The following is a 25,408-nucleotide window of genomic DNA, read 5'->3' on the forward strand; positions in this document are numbered from 1 at the left end:
GTTATATATCTCACGCTGGGAATGTCCCCCCTGCCCCAAAGGTATTTAATAGAACCAACTCAATACTGGAAAAAGCTAAGCATCACAGTAGACTGTTACCAATGAGTAGACAAAGATTTATTTTTTGTAATCACAGTGAGGTAGTAAGCAGATTATAATATATGACATAAGGTTCTGTTCTGCTGGAACTCTGAACTTTTTGTTCTGGCAATATTCTTGAGCGTTAAGTCAAGTGTTGAAACAGCAGTGGGAAACCACTGTGTTTCACGGCAGTCATGAATGATATGCGGTTGCTTTATGAGTGATGTCCCTTCCAGAAATTGGACTTAATGCAAAAAAATATGTTAATGGAAATGGTTTGGGAGACTGTATTGCTAGAAAGGCAGTTCTAGGGAGCAGTGCTTGCAGTTGATCAAAAGAAAGTGGAAGGATTGTGAGTTTTTGCTATGCTTCCACTCCCAATAAATGTAGGGAGCCCAAAAAAACAATTAAAAACAGGTGGCCGTTGTATGACTTTTGGCAAGTTGAATAGTGGTGGTGCAGATTAAAGAGCCACTAACAATGCGCTGATTGGAATTCCGCTTCCTAGCTCAATGCCCTGGTAATGGGGAAAGGAGGAATCCGCCTGTTTTTACCAACATGCAGAGCTTTCACTTTAAGAACCCTTGCTCTAGTAAAATTAAATCTATGATCTAGAGAGAACTGGACCTGGTGTGATCTTCTAGTAAAGACAGTATTTGCTGTAGTAGGGATTTGACTTCAGAGCCACTGCAGAAACTTGGAAAAACCACTTTTATTTCTGGATGAAATCAAAAGTTGTTGAAACCAAATAGAAGCAGCTTTTGGCTACAATAGGAAGTGAAAACTTCGTTATTCTCTCACTTTCAGCGGAGGCTGTAAAAGCTACTAGCCCATGCTTGTGTACCTAAGAGAATAAAGTACAGACTCCATGTTATAAAAAGCTTATCTTCCTGCTTGCCTTGGGAGGATTTTTAATGACTTCTGATGATCAGGTTTGTGGCCTGTTACAGTCATGCTGTAATGGTAGAACAGTTTGCAAAATATAGAGCACATATCCAGACCATTCCTCTTTAATAGGGCTCTCAGGTTTGTAAAGTTATATTGCATATGATTCATATACTGCTTAGTACCGTATTTTCAGCCAGTTCTACACTTCTATAGAGGCATGTTATTTTATAGACAAGAACCTGCTGCTGAAAGGATAGGGTAGGAATGAGGCAGCTTGTCCCAGGCAGCAAGTCTCAGGATAACAAATAATCAATCATTGATTTTATTATAACGTTACCACAAGGAATGTATTGACCTCAGGCTGCTTTCTGATCCCAAAAACCCATCTCTGCAGCCATCCCAACACCAAAATAGGAAGATGTGGTGTTTCATAGGAGCAACAGACCTTCCATTGAGCCCCGTGGTTCACATATTATGGTAAAAAGAAAAGCTATCCTTGAGCAAGCTGCCCACACCTGCCTAGAGTCAAATTAAAATGAACAATGTTGCGTGGCATTGTACAGATTAGCGTATCAAACAAGATGGGAAAATCCCTTTTTCTTTTGGACCGCAACATACATCATAAAAATTTAAAGTGCAGTTTGTAAACCTCACAGAGTAGGAAGTCTTGGAAGGTTGAAGCTGAGTTTTTATATATAAAAATTACTAAAATCATCTATGACTGTACAGTTTTTCACTTCAATGACAAAAGTTCCAGTATTATAAAAATAGAGATTATAAAACAGATTCTGGATTGAAATGTCCCAGCTACAATGCTATTATTGAAAAAAATGTCTTCATTATGAGAAAATATTCAGCATGATTCAGTCAGAGTTAAGTACTTTTTAGTCCTGTTGATCTCAAAAGGAAATATTTGAGGACATGATTACCTGTCCTATTGATATCAAAAGGACAAGCACTTAACTTTGGCTCCATTGTGTCCCATTTCCCCCCCCCCCCCCGTTTTTTGTTTTAATTCATGCTGGTTTACAGCTCACATGGGAAGAGCCCTTCTGTGACAATTGAAACCTATACCCTTGGCTTCTTGAGAGGAGGATCTTGCAAGCTAAACTTTGGTATGTCACATGAAGAAGCAAACGGAATCCTTTTTGCCGACACCTTCTTCCCAATTGTCTCAATCTGAAGGGGAAAAAACATAGGGAGGTTAAGTCAGACAAAGTATACAACCGCTGGTGTTCCCAAAATACGATTTCACAAGTGCCTTCTGAAGTCACATGGTCCTCTTAGGCCAGTTCAGGCATAAACATCCCTCACCGCCCCAACATCTCTAATGTGCTAAGACTAAGAAAATGCCTAGGTTTGTGTGTTTCTACCAGGTTCTGATCAGTGCATATAGAAGGCAGCACTCAAACCTTGTTTCTAAAATGTAGGAATTCCCTTATTCTTTATGTTGCTAGTGCTACAGAAAGGTTTCAGTATCTAGAGTTCAGGGACATCTTTCCTTCAGATATCTGAACCAGAATTTTCCACAACTATTGCCTTCTATGCCAGATAAATGTTGCAAAGACAGGGAGGATGTATGAACGCCTTAGGCTGGTTCTCATTCTCACTAGGTGTATTAAGATCCTTACAATGGTATAATGAGGGAACTAAAGACAATTTACTTCTGTCCCTCACCCAAAATCAGGACCATGCACGTCAGATCGACCTACGTAATGCAGGCAATGGTTCACCCCAAATCAAGTAGGCACACCTGAGACAGGAAAATGGGCTCCAGATTGTGCTTTTATTTTGTAATGCGCATGTGATCCTTGGATGAAGGGCGGTATAGAAATTTAACAACTAATAAATGATAAATAACCAGGGTTTCTAGCCAATTTGATCTGGACGAAAACCTTTTCGTTATTCTGAATGGGCTGGTCAGCCACATCCTTGGTGTGAGTACAAAGCTTTCTGCTGAATCATCCTTTTATTTTTTCTCCAGTTGCTTGCCAAGCTGCCTCCCCCCCCCCCCTTTACAATAACTCAGAATATTGGCAACTTTTAGGACAAAAGCATGCAAGTTCATGGTAAGGTAAAGGACCCCTAGAAGGTTAAGTCCAGTCAAAGGTGACTATAGGGTTGTGGTGCTCATCTTGCTTTTAGGCCGAGGGAGTCGGTGTCCTCATTCTGAATTGGCTTTGGCTTTGTGATATCAGTCAGTCACATGTGATTGTGATATCAGAACACTTGTGATCATTGACTGGTTGATCTGTTTTGGGAAGCAGCCCAATATAAAAGGTAAAAAAGCTACAGCACTCCTGGACAGTTAAAGTCCAGTCAAAGGCGACTATGGGGTTGCGTCGCTCATCTTGCTTTTAGGCCGAGGGAGTCGGTGTTTGTCCACAGACAGCTTTCCGCGTCATGTGGCCAGCATGATTAAACCACTTCTGGCGCAACGGGACACCGTGATAGACACCGTTTGCCTTCCTGCTGCAATGATACCTATTTATCTACTTGCACTGGCATGCTTTCAAACTGCTAGGTTGGCAGGAACTGGGACAGAGCAACAGGAGCTCACCCCATCGCAGGGATTCAAACCACCGACCTTCTGATTGGCAAGCTCAAGAGGCTAAGTGGTTTAGACCAAGTAACTTAGCTACATCCAGGGATGACTCAAGGCTTGTGCAAAGGTATCTCCACAGATAAAAGTCATGCACTGCTGCTGCAGACTCTGGCATGGCCCAAGGCGCCACCACAGTATGCAGCCTAAGGTATGTATTGCCCAAGACACTGTCCAGGCCCACCAACATCCTACAAACCAATACCTGCCTGGAACAACACGGGTAATCATTTCTATGTTCTGACTTATCATATGGCTTCAAGTTACAAGAAAGGAGATTCCAAACAAACATCAGGAATAACTTTCTGATGGTAAGAACTGTTCCGACAGTGGATGGACTCCCTTGGAAGGTGGTGGACTCTCCTTCATTGGAGGCTGGATGGCCGCCTGTCATGGATGCTTTAGTGGAGATTCCCACATTGCAGGGGGTTGGTCTAGATGACCCCCAGGGCCCCTTCCAACTGTATGATTCTATAAAGCCTAGAAAATACGCAGCACTCTCAGTACACTCAGATTAATACCAAAAGAGGCCATGATGGTGTAGGGATTGCATAAAACCTTGCTCTGCTTCCCTCTAAAACCATGCAAGGATTTTAATGTGAATTAGTGGATGGGCAAAAGCAAAACTTACCTGGAAGCCAATGCCCTGCAATTCATTATGAAGGTCATCAAGGACTCTTCTGCCATCAAAGATGAACGCTGGCTTCAACATCTTTTTGTGAATTCGCTCATAATCCAGCTCCTATATACATATATAAAAAAACCCCAACTACTCAGAGACTGTTTCAGGGATGGCCGCTGCTAGCCCTGATTCTTCTGAATGTTGCTAAATGACATTCTGTTTACCTTAAACATGTCCCACTCGGTGCAGATAACTAGGGCATGGGCTCCATCACAGGCTTCATATGGGTCTTTGCTAATGGTGACCAGTCGAGACACTGTAAGGAGCAGGGAGGGAGAGAAAAAGCAGGACTGTGAATTGATTTCTTTTTTTTTTAGTCAATCTTTATTGAGTTAAAATGAATACATCCATACAGTATTTGCCATTACAAGCTTACAACATAAGAAAGAAAGAAAAAGAAAGAAAGGAAAGAAGGAAAGAAAGAAAGAAGAAAAACGCAAGATAAGGACAAGGGTATAAAAATCAAGGAAAAAAGAAAAGAAAAAACATATGTAATTATGGAATTCCTCAACATTAAGTATTTTGTTAATACATTGATTATTCACATAATTTGAAACAAAAAGTGCTGCAAACATTTAAAAAGACTTCCAAGTATTCTCATTGTACTTTATCTGTTATATACATTATACCGCAGTTACCTGTTTCTTGTGATTTTTCATTATACCTCAGTTACCTTTTATGAATTTCAAGGATCAGTCTAATTCTGCCAGATTTCTGTTTACACCATAATTTTCTAAGTATTCTTTATATATTCTCCATTCCTTATAGTCTCTCTGTTTTGTCTGACCTCTCTTTCTGTCATCTTTGCTAGCTGCAGGTATTCTACCATTAGATTCTGCCAATCCACAATACTGGGTACTGATTGACTCTTCCAGTTTCTTGCCACTAATATTCTGACAGCTGTTATCCCATACATGGTCAATGGTCTTTTTGATTTTCCAAGTTCCTTTGGCAGCATGCTTAGGAGGAAAATTTCCGGTCTTTTTTTAAAAGCAAGTTAAAGTAGTTTTTTGAGTTCCTTGTATATATTATTCCAGAATTCATGGATTTCTATACAATTCCACCACATGTGTAGATAGGACCCTTTCTCTTTTTTACATCTCCAACACAGGGGTGATCTGTTTTTATACATTTTGGCAAGTTTTGCCGGGGTTTGATGCCATCTACATCATCTTCATAGTATTCTGTAGGGATATCGCCGAGTGGACAGTGGGGTCCGGAGGGAGCACACTTTCCACCAGCAGGCAGCCACAGTCTGCCTGCACACATGACCCTGGGGTGCAGGGAAAACCCCCCCTCAGACAAGCCACAAGCTGTCTGGTACATCGTTCCACCTATGTCTGACCTTTTGCGGTCTCAGCAGTTAGCGGTGTCCTGTCTGTGACCTCTTTTCCCTGAGACCTTTTGTCTCCATTCGTCATACACTGTGCAAGGGGAAAATGACGCTGTGGAACAGGTGCCAAAATAGCTTTGTACCACCCCACGATCTCGGGACGGAAGATGTGTAAAGGTCACAGCCCAAAGTGTATTTGCCTGGCTTGCATATTTGTCTCAATAAAAGGAGGCTCCACAGGAATGGTGGTAGCTCGCTTCAGACCACCTGTGCGCAGCTCACATCATGATCAACACCTGTCTTGGGCCTTCACTTCAGTATTCTCCCTGTGAATTGATTTCAACGAGAGATTTGTGGCACCATTTTATGCCAAAGATTTGCCGGCACAGGATCTATGTTGCTGGCAAAAACAAACCACAATGACCTGTGTAAGCCACTCAGGGAGGCTTTTCTGGCTGAAGGAGAGGATGAAAATGTTTTAAATCAAGGCCAGATACACCGCTGCTGTAAAGGACCCCTGGACAATTAATTCCAGTCAAATTTGACTATGGTGTGTGGCGCTCATCTCGCTGCTGTGATGGATAGGCTTCAGATGCACTGATGGAACATGCTGCCAACCATTCCACAGGCTGCTCTTGAACTCTTGGCCCAGGACGGCTGTGTGTGATGTCTGAAGACATACCGGCCAGGAAACTACGTGGGTGTTGGGTGGTGATTCTTCCTCCCCCCTTTGGGCTTGAAAGCAGAGGTGGTAAAGGCATAGGAGGAGCTCCACACCCCTGCCTGGAGGGCTGCCTGGCGACTGGGAGCAGCTGGGCTTGTTGGGTTACTGTGCCATTGGGGCTGATGGAATGGAGGCATCGCAGTATGATCCTGTGTGATGCTTATGTGTTGATGCTGGCGTGTATGTATCAGTTGTGGAGAATTCATAGCCCCCACCCACCCAATGTATGGGCGGTAGCTGGATATTGGCAGTAGGACAGTTCCTGACTGGTGGGCACTGGCAGTTTCCAGGGACACTGGGGATATGCCTGTTGTTTCCCTGCCATGTGCATTTTATAGTTGTGCATTTTGCCCCTCCTTTTCCAGGCTGAGCACACACTGGTGACGGCAGCTGTCCCACCAGTTCAGCAGCACCGTCTTTCTAGTCGTAGTACAGTGACAGCCTAGGATTATTCTGCACTTAGAAAGCATAAAGGACTTTGACTGGGCAATAGCTTGCGATCTCTGCTATTATACTTCAGTATGCAGTTAGTCAGGACTCTGTGTACTCTGTACTAATAAATCAGTAACTAAAGCCGAGCACTGAGGATGGCTGAATTTTGGCTGCAGCACACCTCAAGTGCTGAAAATCTTATGCAGCAACTCCTCTGACACCCAGCATTTCATGAGACATTTCCTATACATTATCAAGCACAACTGTATAGTGATGAGGGATAGAAACGTGCTTTAAAACTAAAAAAGAAGAAGAAGAAGAAAAAAAGAGAGATTCTCTGGACCCCACATACCATACTATGAACTGCCCTGACCCCACTTTCCACAGATACACAGCCTACATACAACTTTAATTAGTTGTTGCTGTTGTTGTTTAGTCGTGTCCGACTCTTTGTGACCCCTTGGACCAGAGCGCACCAGGCACTCCTGTCTTCCACTGCATCCTGCAGTTTTGTCAAACTAAACTTTACTTAACTTTTATGGTTATCAATGGGAGGTCTGTTCCGTTTGAGCATTTGAGTTGTTGGCAGTAAGGAACAGGAGTTTTCCAGTTTATGCCTCAGTCCTGTGAAACTACCTCTTGCAAGGGACACATCGGTGTTCTTCAGTTCTGACTCTTAAATAGCTATATTCCAAAATGTCCTGCACTAGATGGAAGGAGGAACATGCTCTAGGTTATGCTACTGTTTTTAAGGGTTTCCCACTGATAACTGGGAAACACTGGCCTGTGAGCGCTCCAGTTGGAAAACAGCCTTTACCAGAGGTGTCATGGACTTCGAAGAAGCACGAACTCGGGGCGAAAAGGAGAAACGTGCTAAGAGGAAGGCATGCTTGGCAAACCCTCACCTGTGATCAGCTCCCACCCAGAAACCTATGTCCCCACTGTGGAAGGACGTGTGGATCCAGAATTAGCCTCCACAGTCACTTACGGACTTGCTGTTAAGACTGTGTTCATGGAAGACAATCAGCTACGAGTGATCACCAAAGAAGAAGAAGAGTAGCTTGTTTTTATTGTACAGACAAGCCTATGCCCTCAGAGCTGGAGATGCTTGTAAAAAGCAAGCCCCACTCACCTTGATCATCCTCAGATACACCTGGATGAGAAAGATCTAGAATGATTTGTTCCTTTAGCACTTTAGGGTCGTAGATATGAAGTTTCGCTCCTTCATCCATTAAATACTTGCTGATGTAGATGCTGGAGGACTCTCTACAGAAAAAAACAACAACCCATCAACTTTTTACTGAGAAGCCTTCATGAGAAAGTTGCATTCGGTAACTACAAGCTGCAATGTGATTTGTGGAATGCAAGTGGGCAGGAGGTAGTTGGTGTCCTACAGGATCTTAACTTACTAAAGAGTAAGTCCCCTTGAACACAGTGAAACTTAATTTCCAAGTAAACAGACAAAGGCTAGCACTATAAATCTGGCATCTGAAGCCTCCCGGAGATCAAATAATTTGCATGTTCATCATGATCAGACAAACCTGGGGAAACAGTGTCCCTTGTTGTCATAGTCTTATCTTGCAAGAGTAAGTCTTATATTGTAAGGTTTTGCTACTAGCAAAACCAAATGAATAAACAAGGAATAGAAACAAAACACAGCTTTTCAGCAGCTTTTCCCACCTTGCCACAACATTTTTCCAAGCTTGCCATTCTGCACTGTAAAGGTCTCAAAAAATGCCATCTTTTCCTCTTAAAATCTGTGGTTAACAGAGTTTTTGTCAACTCAAACGGTAAAATCAGGGAATTACTGCTGAGTCATGGCCTTGGCTTACTCTGTTAATCCTAAAGCCATAAACAGAGAAGGGCCACTCCAGGCCAAAGGTAACTAGAAAAGAAGTTATCAGATGGCAAATTAGCTGCAGATTATACAGAAACTATATTATATTAGAGCCAGTGTCTCCAGAACATTTTTTAAAAAATACAACTCTCTCCTCTTCTGTGTCCCCCCCTCTCTCTCTCATAATATTGCACTGTCTTAACATGAGCCTTAATTAAATCCCCCTTTTAACTTGTGCCAAATCTGATCTTCCACGTCACCTGTTTATATGACCAAAATCTGTTTTTCACTGCATTACAACTGGATACACAGTTAAGCTTCCACTGTATGGTCCGTTGCCCCATCAGACTGGTTTTTGATCTTTTGTGAGGTCTGTAGCACTAAACCTCAATCAAGCTGCACTACTGAGCAACTGGATGAATATCTGTCTGCACAGTCAGCTTTAAATGTGCATTGAACTCACCACAAGCCAAGAACAATTGCTGGGCAGATAAATCAGAGCTCCAAATAAGCTAAGCTCGGGTAAATAAGAAACTTCCATCAATTTAACAGGTCAAGGGGAAATTAGCTATCCTATCAGATAACTTGTTATCCAATTACCTGGCTTGTATCATGATCTCAAAACCAGGAAAGTTACCCTTTTGTTCACTAGAAACTGGTGTCTGCCACAGAATTCCCATTCTTAACTATCACAGCCTTCTTTTTTTCATGTTATAACAAGAAAGTTTCTAGTTCTCAGAGTCCTATAGATGACATTTTGAACCCATAAAGATAGAACCTACAAAGAGAAGAATGCAAAAAGTACTTTCACGGGCACCTAGGGCTTGGACATACCTAGTGGGATTTTTAAATCTTGTTATTTTCTTTAAAAAGCAACCCAGCTCCATGCCATAGCACAAATTACTTCTAAAAGTCACCTTGATTTCAAAAGCAGTTTGCACAAGTGTCTGCAGGAGTGGGCTACTGTTTAAGACAAGTCCTAGGGCACAAGGAACTAGTTGTGTAGTTCTTGGAATTCTGGCCAGAAAAAACCCCTCTTTAATAGGGCAGAATTTCCACCTTGAGTCGGAACCTCTCCCCATTTTTGGGAATCTCTATGCAACATATCCCTCTGGGTTACTGGGATGATTGATGGGTGGGCCAAAGAGGCGGGAGACTGCCCAGGGGGCATGGGTAAGTGGCTGCAAGAAAACCCCAAAGGCAAATGGGTCACAGGAGATCAATGGGCCTGTGAGAATTTAGCAACCGTTTCCTGCAAATTGCCCCCTTTAGGGAGACACTCAGATTCAGAGAAACCTGTGTCTCAAGGCACAAGCTTGTTGCAACATGCGCCAACTGCACAACTCTCTCTAGAGTCAGAAGTGAGGGCCAGAAGATGTGAGGAAAGAGGGGGAATTCCCTGACTCAACCAATCAAGGGTCAGGGAGAGAAAGTTGGTGAGCACAACCCTCTCTCCTTGGGACATGGTACACTGGAGCATCCCAGGTAACAGCCATTCCCCATTGTGGCACAGTCCCACATGCCCCATCTAATGTTTCCAGAACTGGTAGAGGAGTTCCCCAACATGCAAGGGTTTCTGAGAATGTCCATAGGTTATGCAGCAAGACTGTTAAAGAGACCTCATTCAAAAACAAATAGCCTTTTGAATAGAAAGATGGGCAGTAGTAAACAAAGTATTGAGGTTGTATGCAACAGTGTTGCTCCACTGGGGTGGGGGGGAAGACCCCTGTCAGCAGAATGGAAAGCAGCTGTCACCAGCAGTTTCCCCTCCCTCCAACAGCCCCCTGAGCACGCCCACTCACCCACATCTTCCTCAAGGGCTTTCTTCTGGAGCAAATTTAGGGAATGTGCTGAAAACAGCTCCCCTCTTCACTCTGCTGATGGAAGCTTTATATCAGTGCAACACCTTAGGGTATAATCTTTGGCATTTATTTTGGGAACAGTGTCCTGTTTTCCTCTGAACGCAGGTTGGGTCTATTTTGGCTCATGGCATGAAGTAGCTCAGAGAACAGGTAACTTTTACAACTGCGGCTTGAGCTCACTTTGTGTTACCTTGTGTCTCCGGTGTCTTTCTTGAATGCAAATCCCAAAATAGCAATCTTCTTGTCGGTGACAGTGTTAAATAAGCTGTCAATGATCCGAGAAGCAAATCTTCTCCTCTGATAGTCGTTCATGTCGATCACCTACAATTGGATTGGATGCAGAGAGCCACATCAATGGTAATATATAAAAAAAATGTCCAGTAGCACCTTGGAGACCAATTAAGTTTGTTCTTGGTATAAGCTTTCATGCGCATGCACGCTTCTTCAGTTATATTTCGACTGCGTCAGACCAACATGGCTACCTACCTGAATCTATATCAATGGTAATGCAATGTTAGTAGTAATTTCCATGAGTCTGCGCTTGATAAAAGGAGTGCGCAGGATCTCAAATGCCAAAGGATAAAGAAAATGCATGCAGATCAATTACATGTACACATGTGCTTATTCTGCATTAATGTACATATTCTTCCTAGTCATATTTGGTCTAAAATGGCTATTTTAAAGCAAGGAGCAATATCACGGCAGCAAAGCAGCTATTCTGATTTGATCACAGAAGGCCATGATGGGGATCCAGGTAGCAGAAATGACCACCAAACTCCCACTCTTCATCACTCAGCATTTTCAAATGTTTCTCTACAACATGGCTTAGAAGCAGGAGGCTGGACCTAGTCTTCAGTTAGTTGCACTTATGTCCTATAGGTTTGAATGAGAGCAGTTAAATCATGACTAACCTGTGTCGCTGATTTCAATGTGACTTAAGTTCAACTAATAGTCTGGATCCAACCCATGCTCTTAAAAAATAACAATGAAAAGGCCAATGAGGCTAGTTAATTTCTGAACCCAATAGGAGAAAAAGCCAATCTTGTGATTATTTCAAGCCTGTAGGACCTTTGGTTGTAGAAATCTGCTCCCCCCCCAGTGCCAGAGGCCCATTCCACACCAAGAGGTCAAATTTCCTGGGGCCCTAGCTTCCTCCTCCCTACCAATTTCTGCAAGTGGAAAAAAATGGATCACTAGTGGCCTATATCCTACCCTCTGGGCAGTCTGACTTTCAGAAAGAATCAGAACTAGGCGCATTTTGTGAGATCGATTTCCGGGACTACTTTTGTAGTTGGGTGAGGCAGACTGATTAGGTTGTCAGCCACACCCTAAGCAATTGCTGGTGCAGATTCTGTTGTATACTGGCTTCTCCTTCTCCCTGCTAACCCTGAACTTTGTAACTCTGGATTTTTACTTTATAGAATTATAGAACCCATTGCCAAATCCACAAATTCTCTACGGGCACTCCAGCTACTTGCTTCCCCTGGGTAGTTTCCTTCCTGCCTAAAAGACTGGTCCAATATGCCCAAAGTGCTCATCCAGGTCCTTACTGCGCAGTGCCCTGTTGGGTTCAATAGGACTTATTTCCAAGCAATGTATTTGATGTAAGACTGTCACTCAATCCCAAAGCTATATAAATGAATGAAAATGTTGCTATATTTGAAAGTAGTTTTTCTTCCCAATCGGAACTCAAAAGTGATTAATAATTTGGTCCTGAAAAGCAGCAAAAGGGGTATTAACAAAAGTAGTAGTGATGTGAAAATAGATGCTATTCTCAGTTCTAACAAAACTCTTGCTAACAAGGTAGGAGAATAATTATATTAATTATTAAGAGATTTAATTTCCACTGCATACATTCTTACCTGTTGCCAGTAACGAGCGACTTCTGACAAGTTCAGAGCCTCACAGAGATAAACCAAATTCAGAACATCTTTTTGAAAACAGCTCCCACCAAATCCTGTATGGGGGAGGAGGAACCTCATTACTCCACCTGTATGATTTCTCTTTGTGCACTCTGATCCTAGGTACATTTAATGAGACGCACACCCCTAAAGAGTTCAATAGAACTTATTCCCAGGTGTTTGCAACCTTAAAAACACCTGATGGGTATCTTTATATCCAGTGATAGCTAACCAAAAAACTTATTTGCTTCAGGATCAATGCTGACCAGTTTTAAGAGCCTTCCAAATAAATGAATATGCTTAAGAAGTTTCTCTCCTGAGAACATTCTATGTCCTGTTAAAATAAGCATGATTCTGTAGCTAGAGTCAAAAAAGGAATTACACATTTGGAAAACGTCAAAAAAAATTGGCAACTGTTATTGAGAAAAATCTGGGTTGAAGACCAGACTTAAGAATGCCACAAAACTCATATTTAGAAAGGCCTGTTGTCTTAACACCATATTGCCAAAAGTCACAACCAAGATAGAAAGAGAGAGAGCATTTACCAACACTGGCTTTCAGAAATTTATTTCCAATCCTTTGGTCCATTCCAATGGCTCTTGCAACTTCTTCAACGTCCGCACCTGTTGCCTCGCAAAGAGCACTTATGGAGTTGATACTGCTGATTCTCTGGGCGAGGAAAGCATTAGCTGCCTGGAGATGAAAAAGAAACAAGAAAACAACCTCAGAATGTTACTTTCTGCTGAAATGAATGGCGGACGACAGATTAAGTATGACAATACATCTATTATGGGAACAGAATGTTAGAAAGTGGGTCCTAGAAAATCCATATATCTTTGTTAGCAAAGCTATTTATTATATTACATCAATGTTAGAACATAGCTACTTTATAGGAGCATAATGACTTCTTTATCAGAACCACAGTCCCCCACACAATTCCTCAATACCAGAGGCACATATGTCTTATCGCATTACCTGATAGTGTAACTTGGCACTGGACAAAGAAATTAGGATTCTGAGATACTGATTGCCAAAGTTTACTTCTAAAGCCACGAGAGCCAGTGACAGGCCCCTTGTTTCAGATTTCTTCCTTTATAAACCCACCTGGTGTTGAATTTAATTTGCTTTAGGTTTTCTAATAGGCACTGTCTATCCCCACCAAAATGAAATAGGGCTTGTTGCAAAATTCTTCTGATGAAGGCAGGTAGTTTGTGCTCAATCAGCAAAATCAGCCTTAAGGTACAATCACACCTCGGTTGTCAAACGTAATCCGTTCTGGAAGACGGTTCAATTTCTGAAATGTTTGACAAACCGCAAACTGAAAGCAGAAGCCTCAATACAATAGGGACACTCAAAACAGAAGCCATGTTGCATGTTCGGCTTCTGAAAATCATTTGAAAACCAGAGCAGTTACTTCCGGGGTTTTGGCATTCAGGAGCCGAAACATTCCAAAATGGAGGTGTTCAGGAACCGAGGTTTGACTGTAAATAGCAGTGGGATTTTCCCAAGCCAAGGCAGCAGTTTCAAGGCTTGTTCACATGGGCTGCTCTGCTACTACTGAGGACCTGGGTAGGCCTAGGGAGCCTCTGGCTGCTACTGACTTAGCTACCCTGATCTGACCAGTGGGCCACACCGCCTTGGATAAAGCAGCTGAGGACTTGGGTCAACATGCTACTGACAATCACACCATGTAAATATTGCCCAGATGCCATCAACCTTTGTATGATGCCTTGGGAGTATGAATCAGTGGTGCAGTTCGAAAGCCTTTTTGTGGAAACAGACAGATGAAACTTGGTTCAGATGAAACTTGTAACAGCGCTTTTCAGAAGCTAACAAAATACCAAAGATCTAACACTGCTAAGCCGATACTTCATACTTTCTCTACTTTGTTGATGTCAGAATTTCGAAGGATACCAACCAGTTTGGAAAGTTCAGATGACCAAGTGTTGGTTGTAAGGATTTTCTCTTTGGGCACCCACTGCTCATAGACAGCACACAGAGCGCGAACTGCTTTCTGACCCTCGGGCGTCTCATCTCCACCAATCAGCACACGGTCTGGATTCTTCAGGTCTTTGATTGCTGTGCCTTCAGCTAGGAATTCTGGGTTAGACAGAACCTGCACACAAAGACCAAAGACTGATCTGAATCACAGAATGATAAAGTTGGAAGGGACACCCCTAGGGTTATCTAGTCCAGCCCCAAATGCATTAAAAGAGAGATCAAAATGCACTCAATTCAAAATGGTTATTTTACCTGCAAATTTAAGTCAGGTTTCGTGTTGGCATCAAATATACGACGAATGCTTTCCGCAGCACGGACAGGGACGGTGCTTTTCTCAGTCACAATTTTGTATCCGTTTGAGTTCTGCACAATCCGTCTTGCACACGCCTCAATGTATTTCAGATCTGCTGCCCGACCTTTTCCCATGCCATAGGTCTTTGTTGGGGTATTAACCTGGTTGCAGGTATAAGCAAAGGACATTTATTTAGGAGGTTGAAAAAACGTTGATATCCCATTTCTTGGCTGTCATATTAATGTAAAATTCTCATTCAACTTTGGCTAACTAAGGAAACCAAATTTACATTAAAGTCCAGATGTTAGGTACTACAGTGGTGTATTTGCCTTCAAGCCTACAATCTCAGTTGGTGTTTGAGGAATAACATCAGGCAGGGATTCAGCCTGAGTATATTTATTAAGCTGCAATCAAAGGAGGAATTTTCAGGGATTCCACCAGAGGCCTCTTCAGCACAGCTCAATGCAGATTATGTGGCAAAGCCAAATGTCTACAAGAGCTTTGAGATCAGACTAGCTCTCTCACCTGCTCAACTTAAGGACTCTGCTGTTCTTTTTTTTCTCTTGAAACAGACTACCTCTCCCAAAGAAACACAGAAACACATATAGTCACACAGCGTGCATGCACCCTAATTTATTGAATGAAGAAAACCCTTTCCAGGTTTGGGGAGTGGGGGGAGGCTTCACAGAAAAAGTAGTTTAAAATAGTTTAAAACAGGCCTCGGTACAACTTGCATCCTCGTTATGTGAATGGCTGCATCCACGAAAAAGAAGTGCCGATATAATTCATTCCAACATAGAGATATTTCTGTTTCCATTTGTTCATCCAGCTGCTGGCTGGCACAGTGAATGAAAGAGCTAGCAGAGCCATCTATCACAACACAGCTACTAAAGAAGCATCCCTAAGCTCATGCCCAATTTATGAAAAGGCCATTCATGGCATCTCTTCAACTGTAGTGCTCTGAAATCTTTATTCTGGAGGCAAAATTGCTTTTTCCTTCTCCATGCCCTTTGATTCGTTTTCTCTAAATTATGAACAGGAGTGCATTTCAGCAGCTGAATTGTCTGAATCCCAACACACAAAAGAATTCTGACCATTGATTTCCAATTTGTTGATTATCTAGAACATTCTGTTAGCAAGATGAGATTTGCAATTCATTTTTCAAAGTCCAGTCGGGGCATTCTCTCCTCACCCCCAACACTTTTTATGGGGTGGGCTATGACTCAGTGATGGAGTACAGTACATGTTTTCCACACAAAAAGTCCCAGATTTAAATCTTGATATTTTCAGGAAGAACTATCTGAAAGCAAAATTATTCTACCATTTAAATCTGCAGGCACCACACAAAATTGTCAGTGCTGCTACTATTTATATTTGTGCTTGTGGAACTCACAAAAAAGGGCAGAAAGGTTTTTGTATATCTGTGCAAACCTCTCCCTCCCTAACATAAACCAGCCAGCTGAGAGTAGCTTATTGAGACAGATGGAGAAAGAGACTCTGCTTTCTCCCACTTCCCAAAATTCTTGCCCCTAGCATTATTCAAGGGGGAAAGTAATTACTTACAGAAATAAACACAAGATCAGCATCTCTGATGGCATCATCAATGCTGGTAGAAAAAAAGAGATTCTTTCCTCTGCAGGATTCTACCACTTCTTTTAGCCCTGGCTGGAAAAATATCAGCAAGTTATTTAAGGGTTAAAATGTGCTTTATACCTGAACAAGCAGCATGCATTCCCCATAAGAGACCCCCCAACCCCTTTGATCAAGATATTTTGTTCTAACGCTTGGCTTGTGATCATGAACAAACCAGGAATCATTGTTCAAAATAAACTCTAGTTTGGTAAAGAAGCCCACTTCAGAACCATGGTGTGAAGTCGGTTTGTTTTCCAATTAACCGGAGTTTATCATAAACCAGGATTTCTGGCCTGCAGATAAAAATGTCAAGAATCAGGGAAAGCAAAACTGAATCCTGGGCATATTGTTCCTCCCAGCCTCTGTGGGAGGAGGAGAGGCGACTACTCAAGCCAGAGGCTCTGATGGGCTTGCATAAATTTGTACATGCAACCCTAAAACATGGTTTAGTATTCTGTGCAAACCCAATCACAATGTCTGGCATGTACAGTGGTACCTCTGGTTACGTACTGAATTCGTTCCGGAGGTCCTTCAGGTTACAGACTCCACTAACCCAGAAATAGCACCTCGGGTTAAGAACTTTGCTTCAGGATGAGAACAGAAATCGTGCTCTGGCGGTGCCACGGCAGCAGGAGGCCCTATTAGCTAAAGCGGTGCTTCAGGTTAAGAACAGTTTCAGGTTAAGAACGAACCTCTAGAACAAATTAAGTACTTAACCCGAGTTACCACTGTATTAAGAAGCATACCCAGTTCCCACTGATCCATCTCAGTATATATACTTTATACTCTGGATTAAAATTTAACTCATTCAGAGAAACAGGGCTTTAACAAAGGTCACTTGCCTTTATTTACCCTTAATGCAACCTGAACTATAAACTCCAGCAGCTGTTTTAAGAGTTACATATTCAGGTCATAGGGCTGCCATAGGTCTGGTTTCCCCTGGGATTTCAAAGGTGACGCTTTGTCCTGGATTTTAGGCAAGCTTTTGTAAAAAGAAGCTCAACAATGTCAAGAGTTTCCTTAAAAAAAGCTCAACAACCTTTGATAGCAACCCTATCAGGTCATAAATTCAAAAAATAAGGAAACACTTTAAATCTCAATAATTTTAAGGAACTCAGAATTCTAAGTGCCCCATCCCTTTTTGAAGACTGACTTAAAACAACATGTCATTTAGTGTAATTTTGTGCCACAATTTGCGGCAATTTTCTAAACAGAAACAATAATTCAATGTTCTATTGAAAAACATGGCTGTGCTTCTGCCAGTGTACCCTAAAACAGCATTAACCACTGCTCTGATGTCAGTGTCAACCACTTCCCCATGTCTTGAAACAGACATGTTTCCCATTAATAAACCATTTGTGAGGTAGATAAAATTGAATCACCGCTCTACAGTCAGAAATAATGTGCTGACTCTTCACAGAATTGTGCAATTCCTGGATGTGCAATGCATGTTCATTTTAAATAACCAAATGGCAAACCCAGGCCCTAATCAGCAAAAGAATAATCTTTCGTAAAATGTTATGTTCTTTAGGGAAGCCTGAAAATAACCAGATCTAATGCCCTGTCCTGAAGCATCTAATCCTGTAAACTTGGAACAACTTCCAGCCATTAACATTCAAATCAATTTTGTGCCTCATAGAGTGAAAAGGATTGAGTGTCTCTTGTTCCTTCTACAAACAAACTTGGTTACTTTTCTGGCTCGGGGAGCTAAGCCACATCGAGGAACTCAACCCTTTCAATGACGTGGATGTGTTATATGACTCTTACACATAAAAAAAGAGGCCAGAGTTTTTTCTTTGAATTCCAGGTCTGTGCCCTCATCTGCAGTTTTAATTATGTTTCCCTCCTGCTAGTTGTGCAACTAAAAGAGAGCAGTCCACACTACATCCTGTGATATGTTGCTGGTTGTGCTCCGTTTCCTAGCGCAAAGTTAAGCACCTCTTTAAAGGGGCACAAATGATTTCAAGCTCTTAGAAGTGTTACATATGACTCACTGCTTAGCCACTGTTCAAGCCCTCCTCTTTTGCTATTATATTACTATTAAATTCCCCTTCCATCATGAAGCTCACTAAGTGGCCTTGGGTCAGTCACTATTGCTCCGTTCTACTCAGTTCACTTGACTGTTGTGACTGAACTCCTTGGAGGAAGAGTAGGATACACATGCTAATAATGACAATAGCATTTAAAAAATAGTGATAGCAAAATAAAAAAAGTAAAGGAAGCACACATTTTTGGAGACATCTAACAATGAAATACAGCCCGGAAGAGATATGTGACATGACAAGTATAGTAAAGTAAGAATGGAAAACTGCAGCATTAAAATTCAGTTACCTCATAAATTGGAAGCGTATCAGAATTCCATGCATTGATTCTAGCTTCATTGACATCAACAACAGTGACCTTAATTTTTGGGCACATATGTGCAATGACAGAACACGTTGGTCCACCTACATAACCAGCACCAATGCAGCAGATTTTCTTAATTTCAAACATGATTGCTCTGGTGAGAAAGAAGAAAAAAGTGGGTAATGTTCAGTTTAAAACTACTGTGAATACTAAAACCCAGTCACATTCTTATATTGCGCACAAATTTAAAAAGGAACATTTTCGGATACTTAAGTGCTCCTACTTATTCACAGTAAATATGGCATAAAACATTCTCCGTCTCCATTTGGAAGCATTTTAAAGCCCGGCTTACGCCAACTCAGCAAGACATTTAACAACATCTGTGAATCATTATGAAGACAGCAACATTTTTCTAGCAAGACCAAGTGAAAACACAAGTGTCTCCGTTGTAGAAAAGTGTTAAACAGCTTCACAAGCAAGTATTTGTGGGGGCTACCTCACCCACATAGCTCACAAATACTGCTTCTCTACCCCGCAGCCGTAAGAGCACTGTATGTTTCCCCGTTGGGGAAATCAAGTCTTGCACTATGGCAGCTACAGAGATCTGTGAACACTGCTCTCCTAGTCTTTTTTCTTATGGTAGACTAGGAGTATGAAGGCGCCCAAGCTGTCATAAAACTGTCCCTTACCCAGCCAGGGAAACAAGGCAACACTATGGCAATTGCCCATGTGGTCCTCAGTCAGTATTCTGATGGGTCTGAATGCACCATTGGTCTCTGACTCAGTGGTCCTTGCAAATGCTGGTTTTCCCTATAAAAGTGGGGTATCACAATCATGCCAACTGACCCTGCCTCTCCAGCACATCCAACATTCATGTGTTGTTCATCACATTTCTATTCTTGCCTTTGTGCAAGGTGTGTAGGCTCTGAATCTGTGCAATCCAAACCTACGCACAGGTAGGCATCTATGCAAAGTGCTGAGAGGCCCCTCTGGCACAATATCAACCCTCTTCCCTCCGCCAGAATCCCAACGTCTCTCCTGGACACAATCACTGAGCAAAAGAATTTTCAGAATTAAGAGAGATCTGGCAGGCATATAACTGGTAGGAGTAAAAGAGAGGCACAAATGAGGTTGTGTCTCTTGCTAACCAAGTGGTTAAAAAAAAAATGCAGGCATGTTAGATGAAAACCAGCCTTTGCAAAGAGCCACAGTATGGTACATTGCGAGTCCTCCTCCCCTGGATAAACACTGTAGGCTTCTCCAGCAGCTAGAGTGAAGGGCCTATATTCACAGAAAAATTCAAAAGCTGCATTGTAGCCACAAAATAAGATTACCAGCTGATGTTCCCAAGAGGCCTTGCTGGAGGATGACTGAGTTACAAACCTTGCAAGGGGAATGTCAGAAGAACTCCAGGCAGGCTTACATGGGCAGCTCAAGATGAGAGTATGGAGAAAAGGTCCGAACATTACAGTAGCATTCAACCCCTTTCTCAAGATGTGATATTAGCAATGGGTTATTGTAGCTCTTCAGACTTACAGAGAGAAATAAAAAGAGCCAGTGTGGTTGAGTGTCAGACTACTACCCAAGAGATCAGGGTTCAAATCCTCACTTAGCCATGAAGTTCACTGGGTGACCGTTTAGTGTTATTAGCTACTGGCAAACACACAAGCCTCTCTGAAATAGGATCTTTTCCCTTCCCAGCAGAGGAAAATGAATCATTGAACTTGGATGGAATGAGGAAAGGGGTCTGTTGTGCAAGAGACAGTCAACCGAATATGTGAGGATTTCAAGAACTGGTTTGCCTTGTGCTTGCTTGTGGCTTAGCCGCTCAGAAGCTGCCCCAAACCGTTCAAATTACAACATTTCTGTTTTCCTTCTTCAGGCAATTTGTTTTGGGGCTGGTTTGATTCGCTTTCTCTCCCAGCTTCCATACTTTGTCTATCACAATTTTGCCTAGGCAGAAGTTAGAAGTCAAGCTAGATGCATCTTCCATTAAAACCAAGAGGCTTTTTGCCACTGCTGGCTAATCATTTGGTTTAGCATATCTACACCAATGAAATTCCATCGGCTCTAGTTTTCTTCCTGTAGACCACTTCAACTCCTTTTCATGCAAGATAGGGATACTATCCTCTTCTGCTGGCTGCTAGTCATGATGGCCATGTACTACCTCAAGGATCAGAGGCAAGATGCCTTTGAATACCATTACAGTGGTCGCTTGGTTCCCGAATGGCTTGGCTCCCAAACAAATCGGCTCTTGAACGTCGCAAAGTGAGTGTTCCGGTTTGCGAACGTTTTTTTGGAAGCCAAACATCCTTTTCAGCTGTTGGCATTGTTTCCGGGGCCAATCAGAAGCCGCGCCTTGGTTTGCGAACGTTTTGGAAGTCGAACGGACTTCCAGAACAGATTGAGTTCGGGAACCAAGGTACCACTGTACTGTGAATCACAAGTGGGGGGACGGCTGCTGCACTCGGGTCCTATCTGCAGACTTTCCATGGACATCTGGTCATTCACTGTGAGAACAGGATGCTGGTCTTACATTTGATCCAGCTCTTCTTATATTATATTCTTATGCTGATCAAATTATTCATGCTACCAGGAGAAGGTGTATGTGTATGTGTGCACGCATGCGCATGCTAACATATGTTCCAGCGAAAGACTCATTGAAAACATGTCATCAGTGAAAAGAACAATCTTCTATCTTTTTTACCTCTGTATCCAATCATGAGAATGCAGCTTCAAAAGTATGGAATGCCTATGCTAACAATGATGGCTAATATTTTATGGATCTATCTAATAACATTTGCATAATTATTTCAAGAGTTCAAAGCATTTCACATGTGTTGTCTAGCTGTAATCCTTATAGCAATCTCAAGATAAGTCAATTATTATTCCCTATATTGCAAGGGAGGCTGAGCCCAACTAGTGAGCTAACTCTATATAACAAAAGAACATGGGCAGAGCAATCCTATACCAATTATAAGGACAAGATAATATCGCTGCTATGCTAGTGGAATTGCTGCTCTCTCAGTCCAAAATTCCTCAATGGTGCCAAAAGCCAGCAGGCACATCCTAGTGCCCCTCTCTGGGAAGGGCATTCCATAGTTCTGGTGCCACCACTGAGAAGCCCCTGTCTTGAATATGGGGGGGAGGGTACCTGGAAGAAGGCAGAATATCTGAACATAAAGGATGATATGGAGGCAGGTGTCTTTTCAGGTACCAGAGGGAGCTCAGTCCCAAACCAACAAAGGCCTCAGTCTGAACGTAAGACACCAATATTCTGGGCCCAGAAATAGACCAGGAGCCACTATAATTATTTAAGCATTTGCTACAATATGAACTTGAGTTAGTAAGAGTGCTGAATTGGAGAAACCTAGCTTCAAATGCTTGCCTAGTCACAAAGTCCACCAGGTCAGTCACTCTCAGTCAAATTCGCTTAACAGGGTAGATTTAAGGATAAAACACGGCAACTTCCATGTAGAGTTCTGAGAAGCTTTGAGAAAAGGTGGGATACATATGTAAGTAAATATTTATAGTAAGAACACTTCAGGAACGAGTATAGTAAAATGGGATGTGTTGTTAAAAATTAGTAGTGGCAACTTATAAATTGCCTCCTGATTGATTTCCAGAAGGCACACATTTTGCACACAGAGAGTATTAAGTGGCTGTGGTAGTTATTCCAGATCAATTTATACAGATCACAGACTGGTGGAGTGATCTTTGCGCAAAATACCGTATTTTTTGCTCTATAAGACTCACTTTTTCCCTCCTAAAAAGTAAGGGGAAATGTGTGTGCGTCTTATGGAGCGAATGCAGGCTGTGCAGCTATCCAGAAGCCAGAACAGCAAGGCAGATTGCTGCTTTCACTGCACAGCGATCCCTCTTGCTGTTCTGGCTTCTGAGATTCAGAATATTTTTTTTCCTTGTTTTCCTCCTCCAAAAACTAGGTGCGTCTTGTGGTCTGGTGCGTCTTATAGAGCGAAAAATACGGTAAATTATTCTCGAATACTTCTAAAGAGTAGCCCCATTTTTAACAAACCCCCAAAACAGACTCACTAGATCTATATGCAAGCATCTGTAAGGAGACAATGAGAGCATTTCAGAGCAATTCTGAAATAACTGCTTTCAGAAGAACTGAAGTCTCAAGTTATTTGGAGTCTTAAATTCCTGCGTGTGTACATGTAGGGATACCACACACCGATAGAGGAAGCAGCATTGCAAAGCGGTTGAAAAAAAAACCTCACAAGAGTCATTCAAACGCCCTGACAAAGGGAACCTTAGTTTTCTTCTGAAAAGGGAGTATCTCTGGTATGCCTTAGATTAAACAGCAAGCTCCCAGGGAAAGCCATTAAATTTAACATCAACGAAAGGCGAAATATACACGGAAACCCAAGGTAATACCTCCTTCAAAATCAAACGATCCCTTTGTCCGGTAAGAAAAACGCTTTGGTGAAAGGGTTTCATCCTGCGCAAGGGGGGGGGGGGGAAGCAACCCCGGAAAAGCGAGGGTGGAGAAGAGGAGAAAGTCCGCAAACATTTTAAAGAGGGAAGGGAATACATACAGCGATCCGCGGTCCCGGTGCCTTGGATGGGCAGGAAGCGAAGGAGGCTGTGCCGCAGCTGGACGGAGCAGGAGCGGATGCGGCCAGGCAGGGATCGAGCAGGCGAGTGGATCCCAGGCGCCGGCGCCGCCCCGCTTTTAAAGAGCCGCTTTCCTCTATTCCCCCCCCCGGAGGGCAGCGGCGGATCCCTCCCCTTTCCCGCCCGGGCAGTGGGAGGGAAAAGTGGGGCCCGGGGGCGGGAGGATGGCGAAGATCTGGCCGGGAGGAGCGAAAAAGGAAGGCGGCGATCGGGCTAGGAGAGCCAACGAAGAGCCAACGAAGAATCCGCCGGCATGTTTGGGAGTTTGCAGGATGGATGGATGAATGAATGAATGAAAGCGGGTTACTGGGACTACAGTTCTGGGATGACTGGAAAAGAGCGAGAGAGCTGGAAGAAATCTGCTGGGGGGCTGAGAGCGGCGGGCGGCGAAGGATCCCTGGATCTCGGAGGGAGGAAATGCAGAAGCCCATGCAAGGCATCGGGGACGAAAGGAGGAGGCAGTGAGGGGAAATGAGATTTATTTTTGGAGCCTGGAGGTATTTGGAGGCGGCCAAGGCGAGCAGCTCCTACTGGAGAGAAGAGGCGGGGAGATTTATGGGGAAGCATAAAATGCGGGTGGGAATCGTTTGGGAGAGCGAGGTGTCCTCAAGGATCTTGAGAGGACGAGCGGGGTCTCTTATTCTGCCTCTCGCTTCCGCCTCCTTCCTCTGGCGAAGGTGCTGATATTGTTATTATTAAAATTAAAACCCCGCCCATTTGGCTAGGTTTCCCCAGTTACGCTGGGCCGAGGCCCCCAAGCCGGCCTCTACCTTCTCCCCCAGCGAGGAGGCCCAAGAAAACGCTGCTGCCCGAGGCCTAGTCGCCTCTGGCTTCCCGCGCTAAGGGAAGCGGGCTGGGTGTGGCGGCAGGCAAGGCCTCCGGGGCCGCTTCGGCCTTGCTGCTGCTGCTGCTGCCGCCCCGGAGCTCGGCCTCAAATCCCTGCTGCACACCCAGGCGAGCACCCTGAAGCTGCGGCGACTACGAGAAGCGCTTACGCGGCCCATCTTCCCAGGCCCGTCGCCTCAGCGACGTGGCTTTTCCCGGGCTTGGCCAGGGTTTACCTCACGCGCTCTCCGTCTCCGGACGGCCGAGCGAGCGAGCGCTTCGCTTCCTCCGTCCAGACAGGCCGCGTTTGAGGGGAAATTAAAGCATTTGGGGCGGGGGGGGGGAGGAAGCCGTCTGCATCCGCCACTGTCACGGCCTCGCTTTTATTTTATTTTAATTTTTTTATGGAGGCTTTTATTGTGTGTTGCTTAGGGAAACGGGATACGCAGCGACCTTTTGATAAAAGGCTGTGGGCGGAGTGGCTTGACCACCAACATTTCTTTCTTCACTGGGAATTGGTAGTTCCGTGAGGGGAGCGGGAGCCTCACCCCGTTTAGGAGCACCCCTGGCAAACTACAGCTCCCAGAATTCTTAGCGTGCGAGGGGGCGGGGCGGGAAGTGAGTGGCTTTTTGAATATGCGGCGTGAATGGGGTGCGATTCAGTGGTTCTCCAAAGGCGCGTCAGGAGAGGATGGCAAGGCTGGCGGGAAGATTCAAGGATCACCAGAGACCTTTAAACATTTCAATACAGTATTTTATAGTAGCAAAAAAATTAAAAATATTGGAAAACATACAAATGGAATGGAGAGTGCACGCCTAACTTGAGGCAGCATACATTTGTGGGATGGGATGTGTGTGTCTTAACTTTATTTATAAGCCTGAAACAGGGTGGTCCAGCCTGCAATGCCTTTTTCTTATTATATATATATATATATAACTGAGTTTTCATTTTGCTACATAACCAATTAAACATTTTGCAAACTTTGAAACATCCAGTGACTTTGCTTCTCCTTCCATGGTTCGTGGTTTCCAGTATATTTTACTATGACCATTCAAATCAATTTTCAAACTTTTACATCAATCAGTTACCATTTACTCTGTTGGATTTATTTTAATGCTGCCAGCGTTTTCAGCTGTGTACAATTATTTTCCATATATTCAATAAATATTTTCCACTCTTCTTTAAATAGATGTTCTTCTTGCTCTTTTAATCTGTGGGTTAAACCTGCAAGTTCTGCATATTCTAAGATCTTTAAGTTGCCAATCCTCTTTTTGGGCCAACAATACATGGGCTGCTGTTGTTGCATACATAAATAAACTACTGGCACCTGG

The 25,408-nt window shown here is 43.2% G+C and overlaps 1 protein-coding gene across 2 annotated transcripts; it reads right to left on the bottom strand.

Moving 5' to 3' along the window:
* Positions 1-95: 95 nt before the first annotated feature.
* On the bottom strand, positions 96-24,383 carry UGDH (UDP-glucose 6-dehydrogenase). 2 transcript variants are annotated; one of them, XM_081020062.1, is made up of 12 exons: positions 24,313-24,383; positions 18,599-18,767; positions 16,199-16,300; positions 14,596-14,796; positions 14,261-14,458; positions 12,888-13,035; positions 12,304-12,398; positions 10,632-10,762; positions 7,875-8,008; positions 4,418-4,509; positions 4,203-4,313; positions 96-2,148 (listed from the first exon to the last, which is right to left on the bottom strand). In XM_081020062.1, exons 2-12 carry the CDS (start codon positions 18,758-18,760, stop codon positions 2,038-2,040), a joined length of 1,485 nt encoding a protein of 494 aa, XP_080876188.1. In that variant the 5' UTR covers positions 18,761-18,767; positions 24,313-24,383; the 3' UTR covers positions 96-2,037. The 2 variants fall into 2 exon arrangements, with proteins under 2 accessions (XP_080876188.1, XP_080876187.1); XM_081020061.1 differs by lacking the exon at positions 24,313-24,383 and adding an exon at positions 23,173-24,285.
* Positions 24,384-25,408: the final 1,025 nt, after the last annotated feature.

This window comes from Podarcis pityusensis (genome assembly GCF_964106645.2).
Source record: "Podarcis pityusensis genome assembly, chromosome: 9".
Classification (NCBI taxonomy): Eukaryota; Metazoa; Chordata; class Lepidosauria; order Squamata; family Lacertidae; genus Podarcis; species Podarcis pityusensis.

Coding starts and splice junctions, on each gene's coding strand:
- UGDH (XM_081020062.1), bottom strand. CDS start 18,760: ATGTTTGAAATTAAGAAAATCTGCTGCATTGGTGCTGGTTATGTAGGT. Junction 14,459..14,595: donor AACCTGACTTAAATTTGCAG/GTAAAATAACCA, acceptor CTTTGTGTGCAG/GTTCTGTCTAACCCAGAATT. Junction 13,036..14,260: donor CATCTGAACTTTCCAAACTG/GTTGGTATCCTT, acceptor TTTCATCTCCAG/GCAGCTAATGCTTTCCTCGC.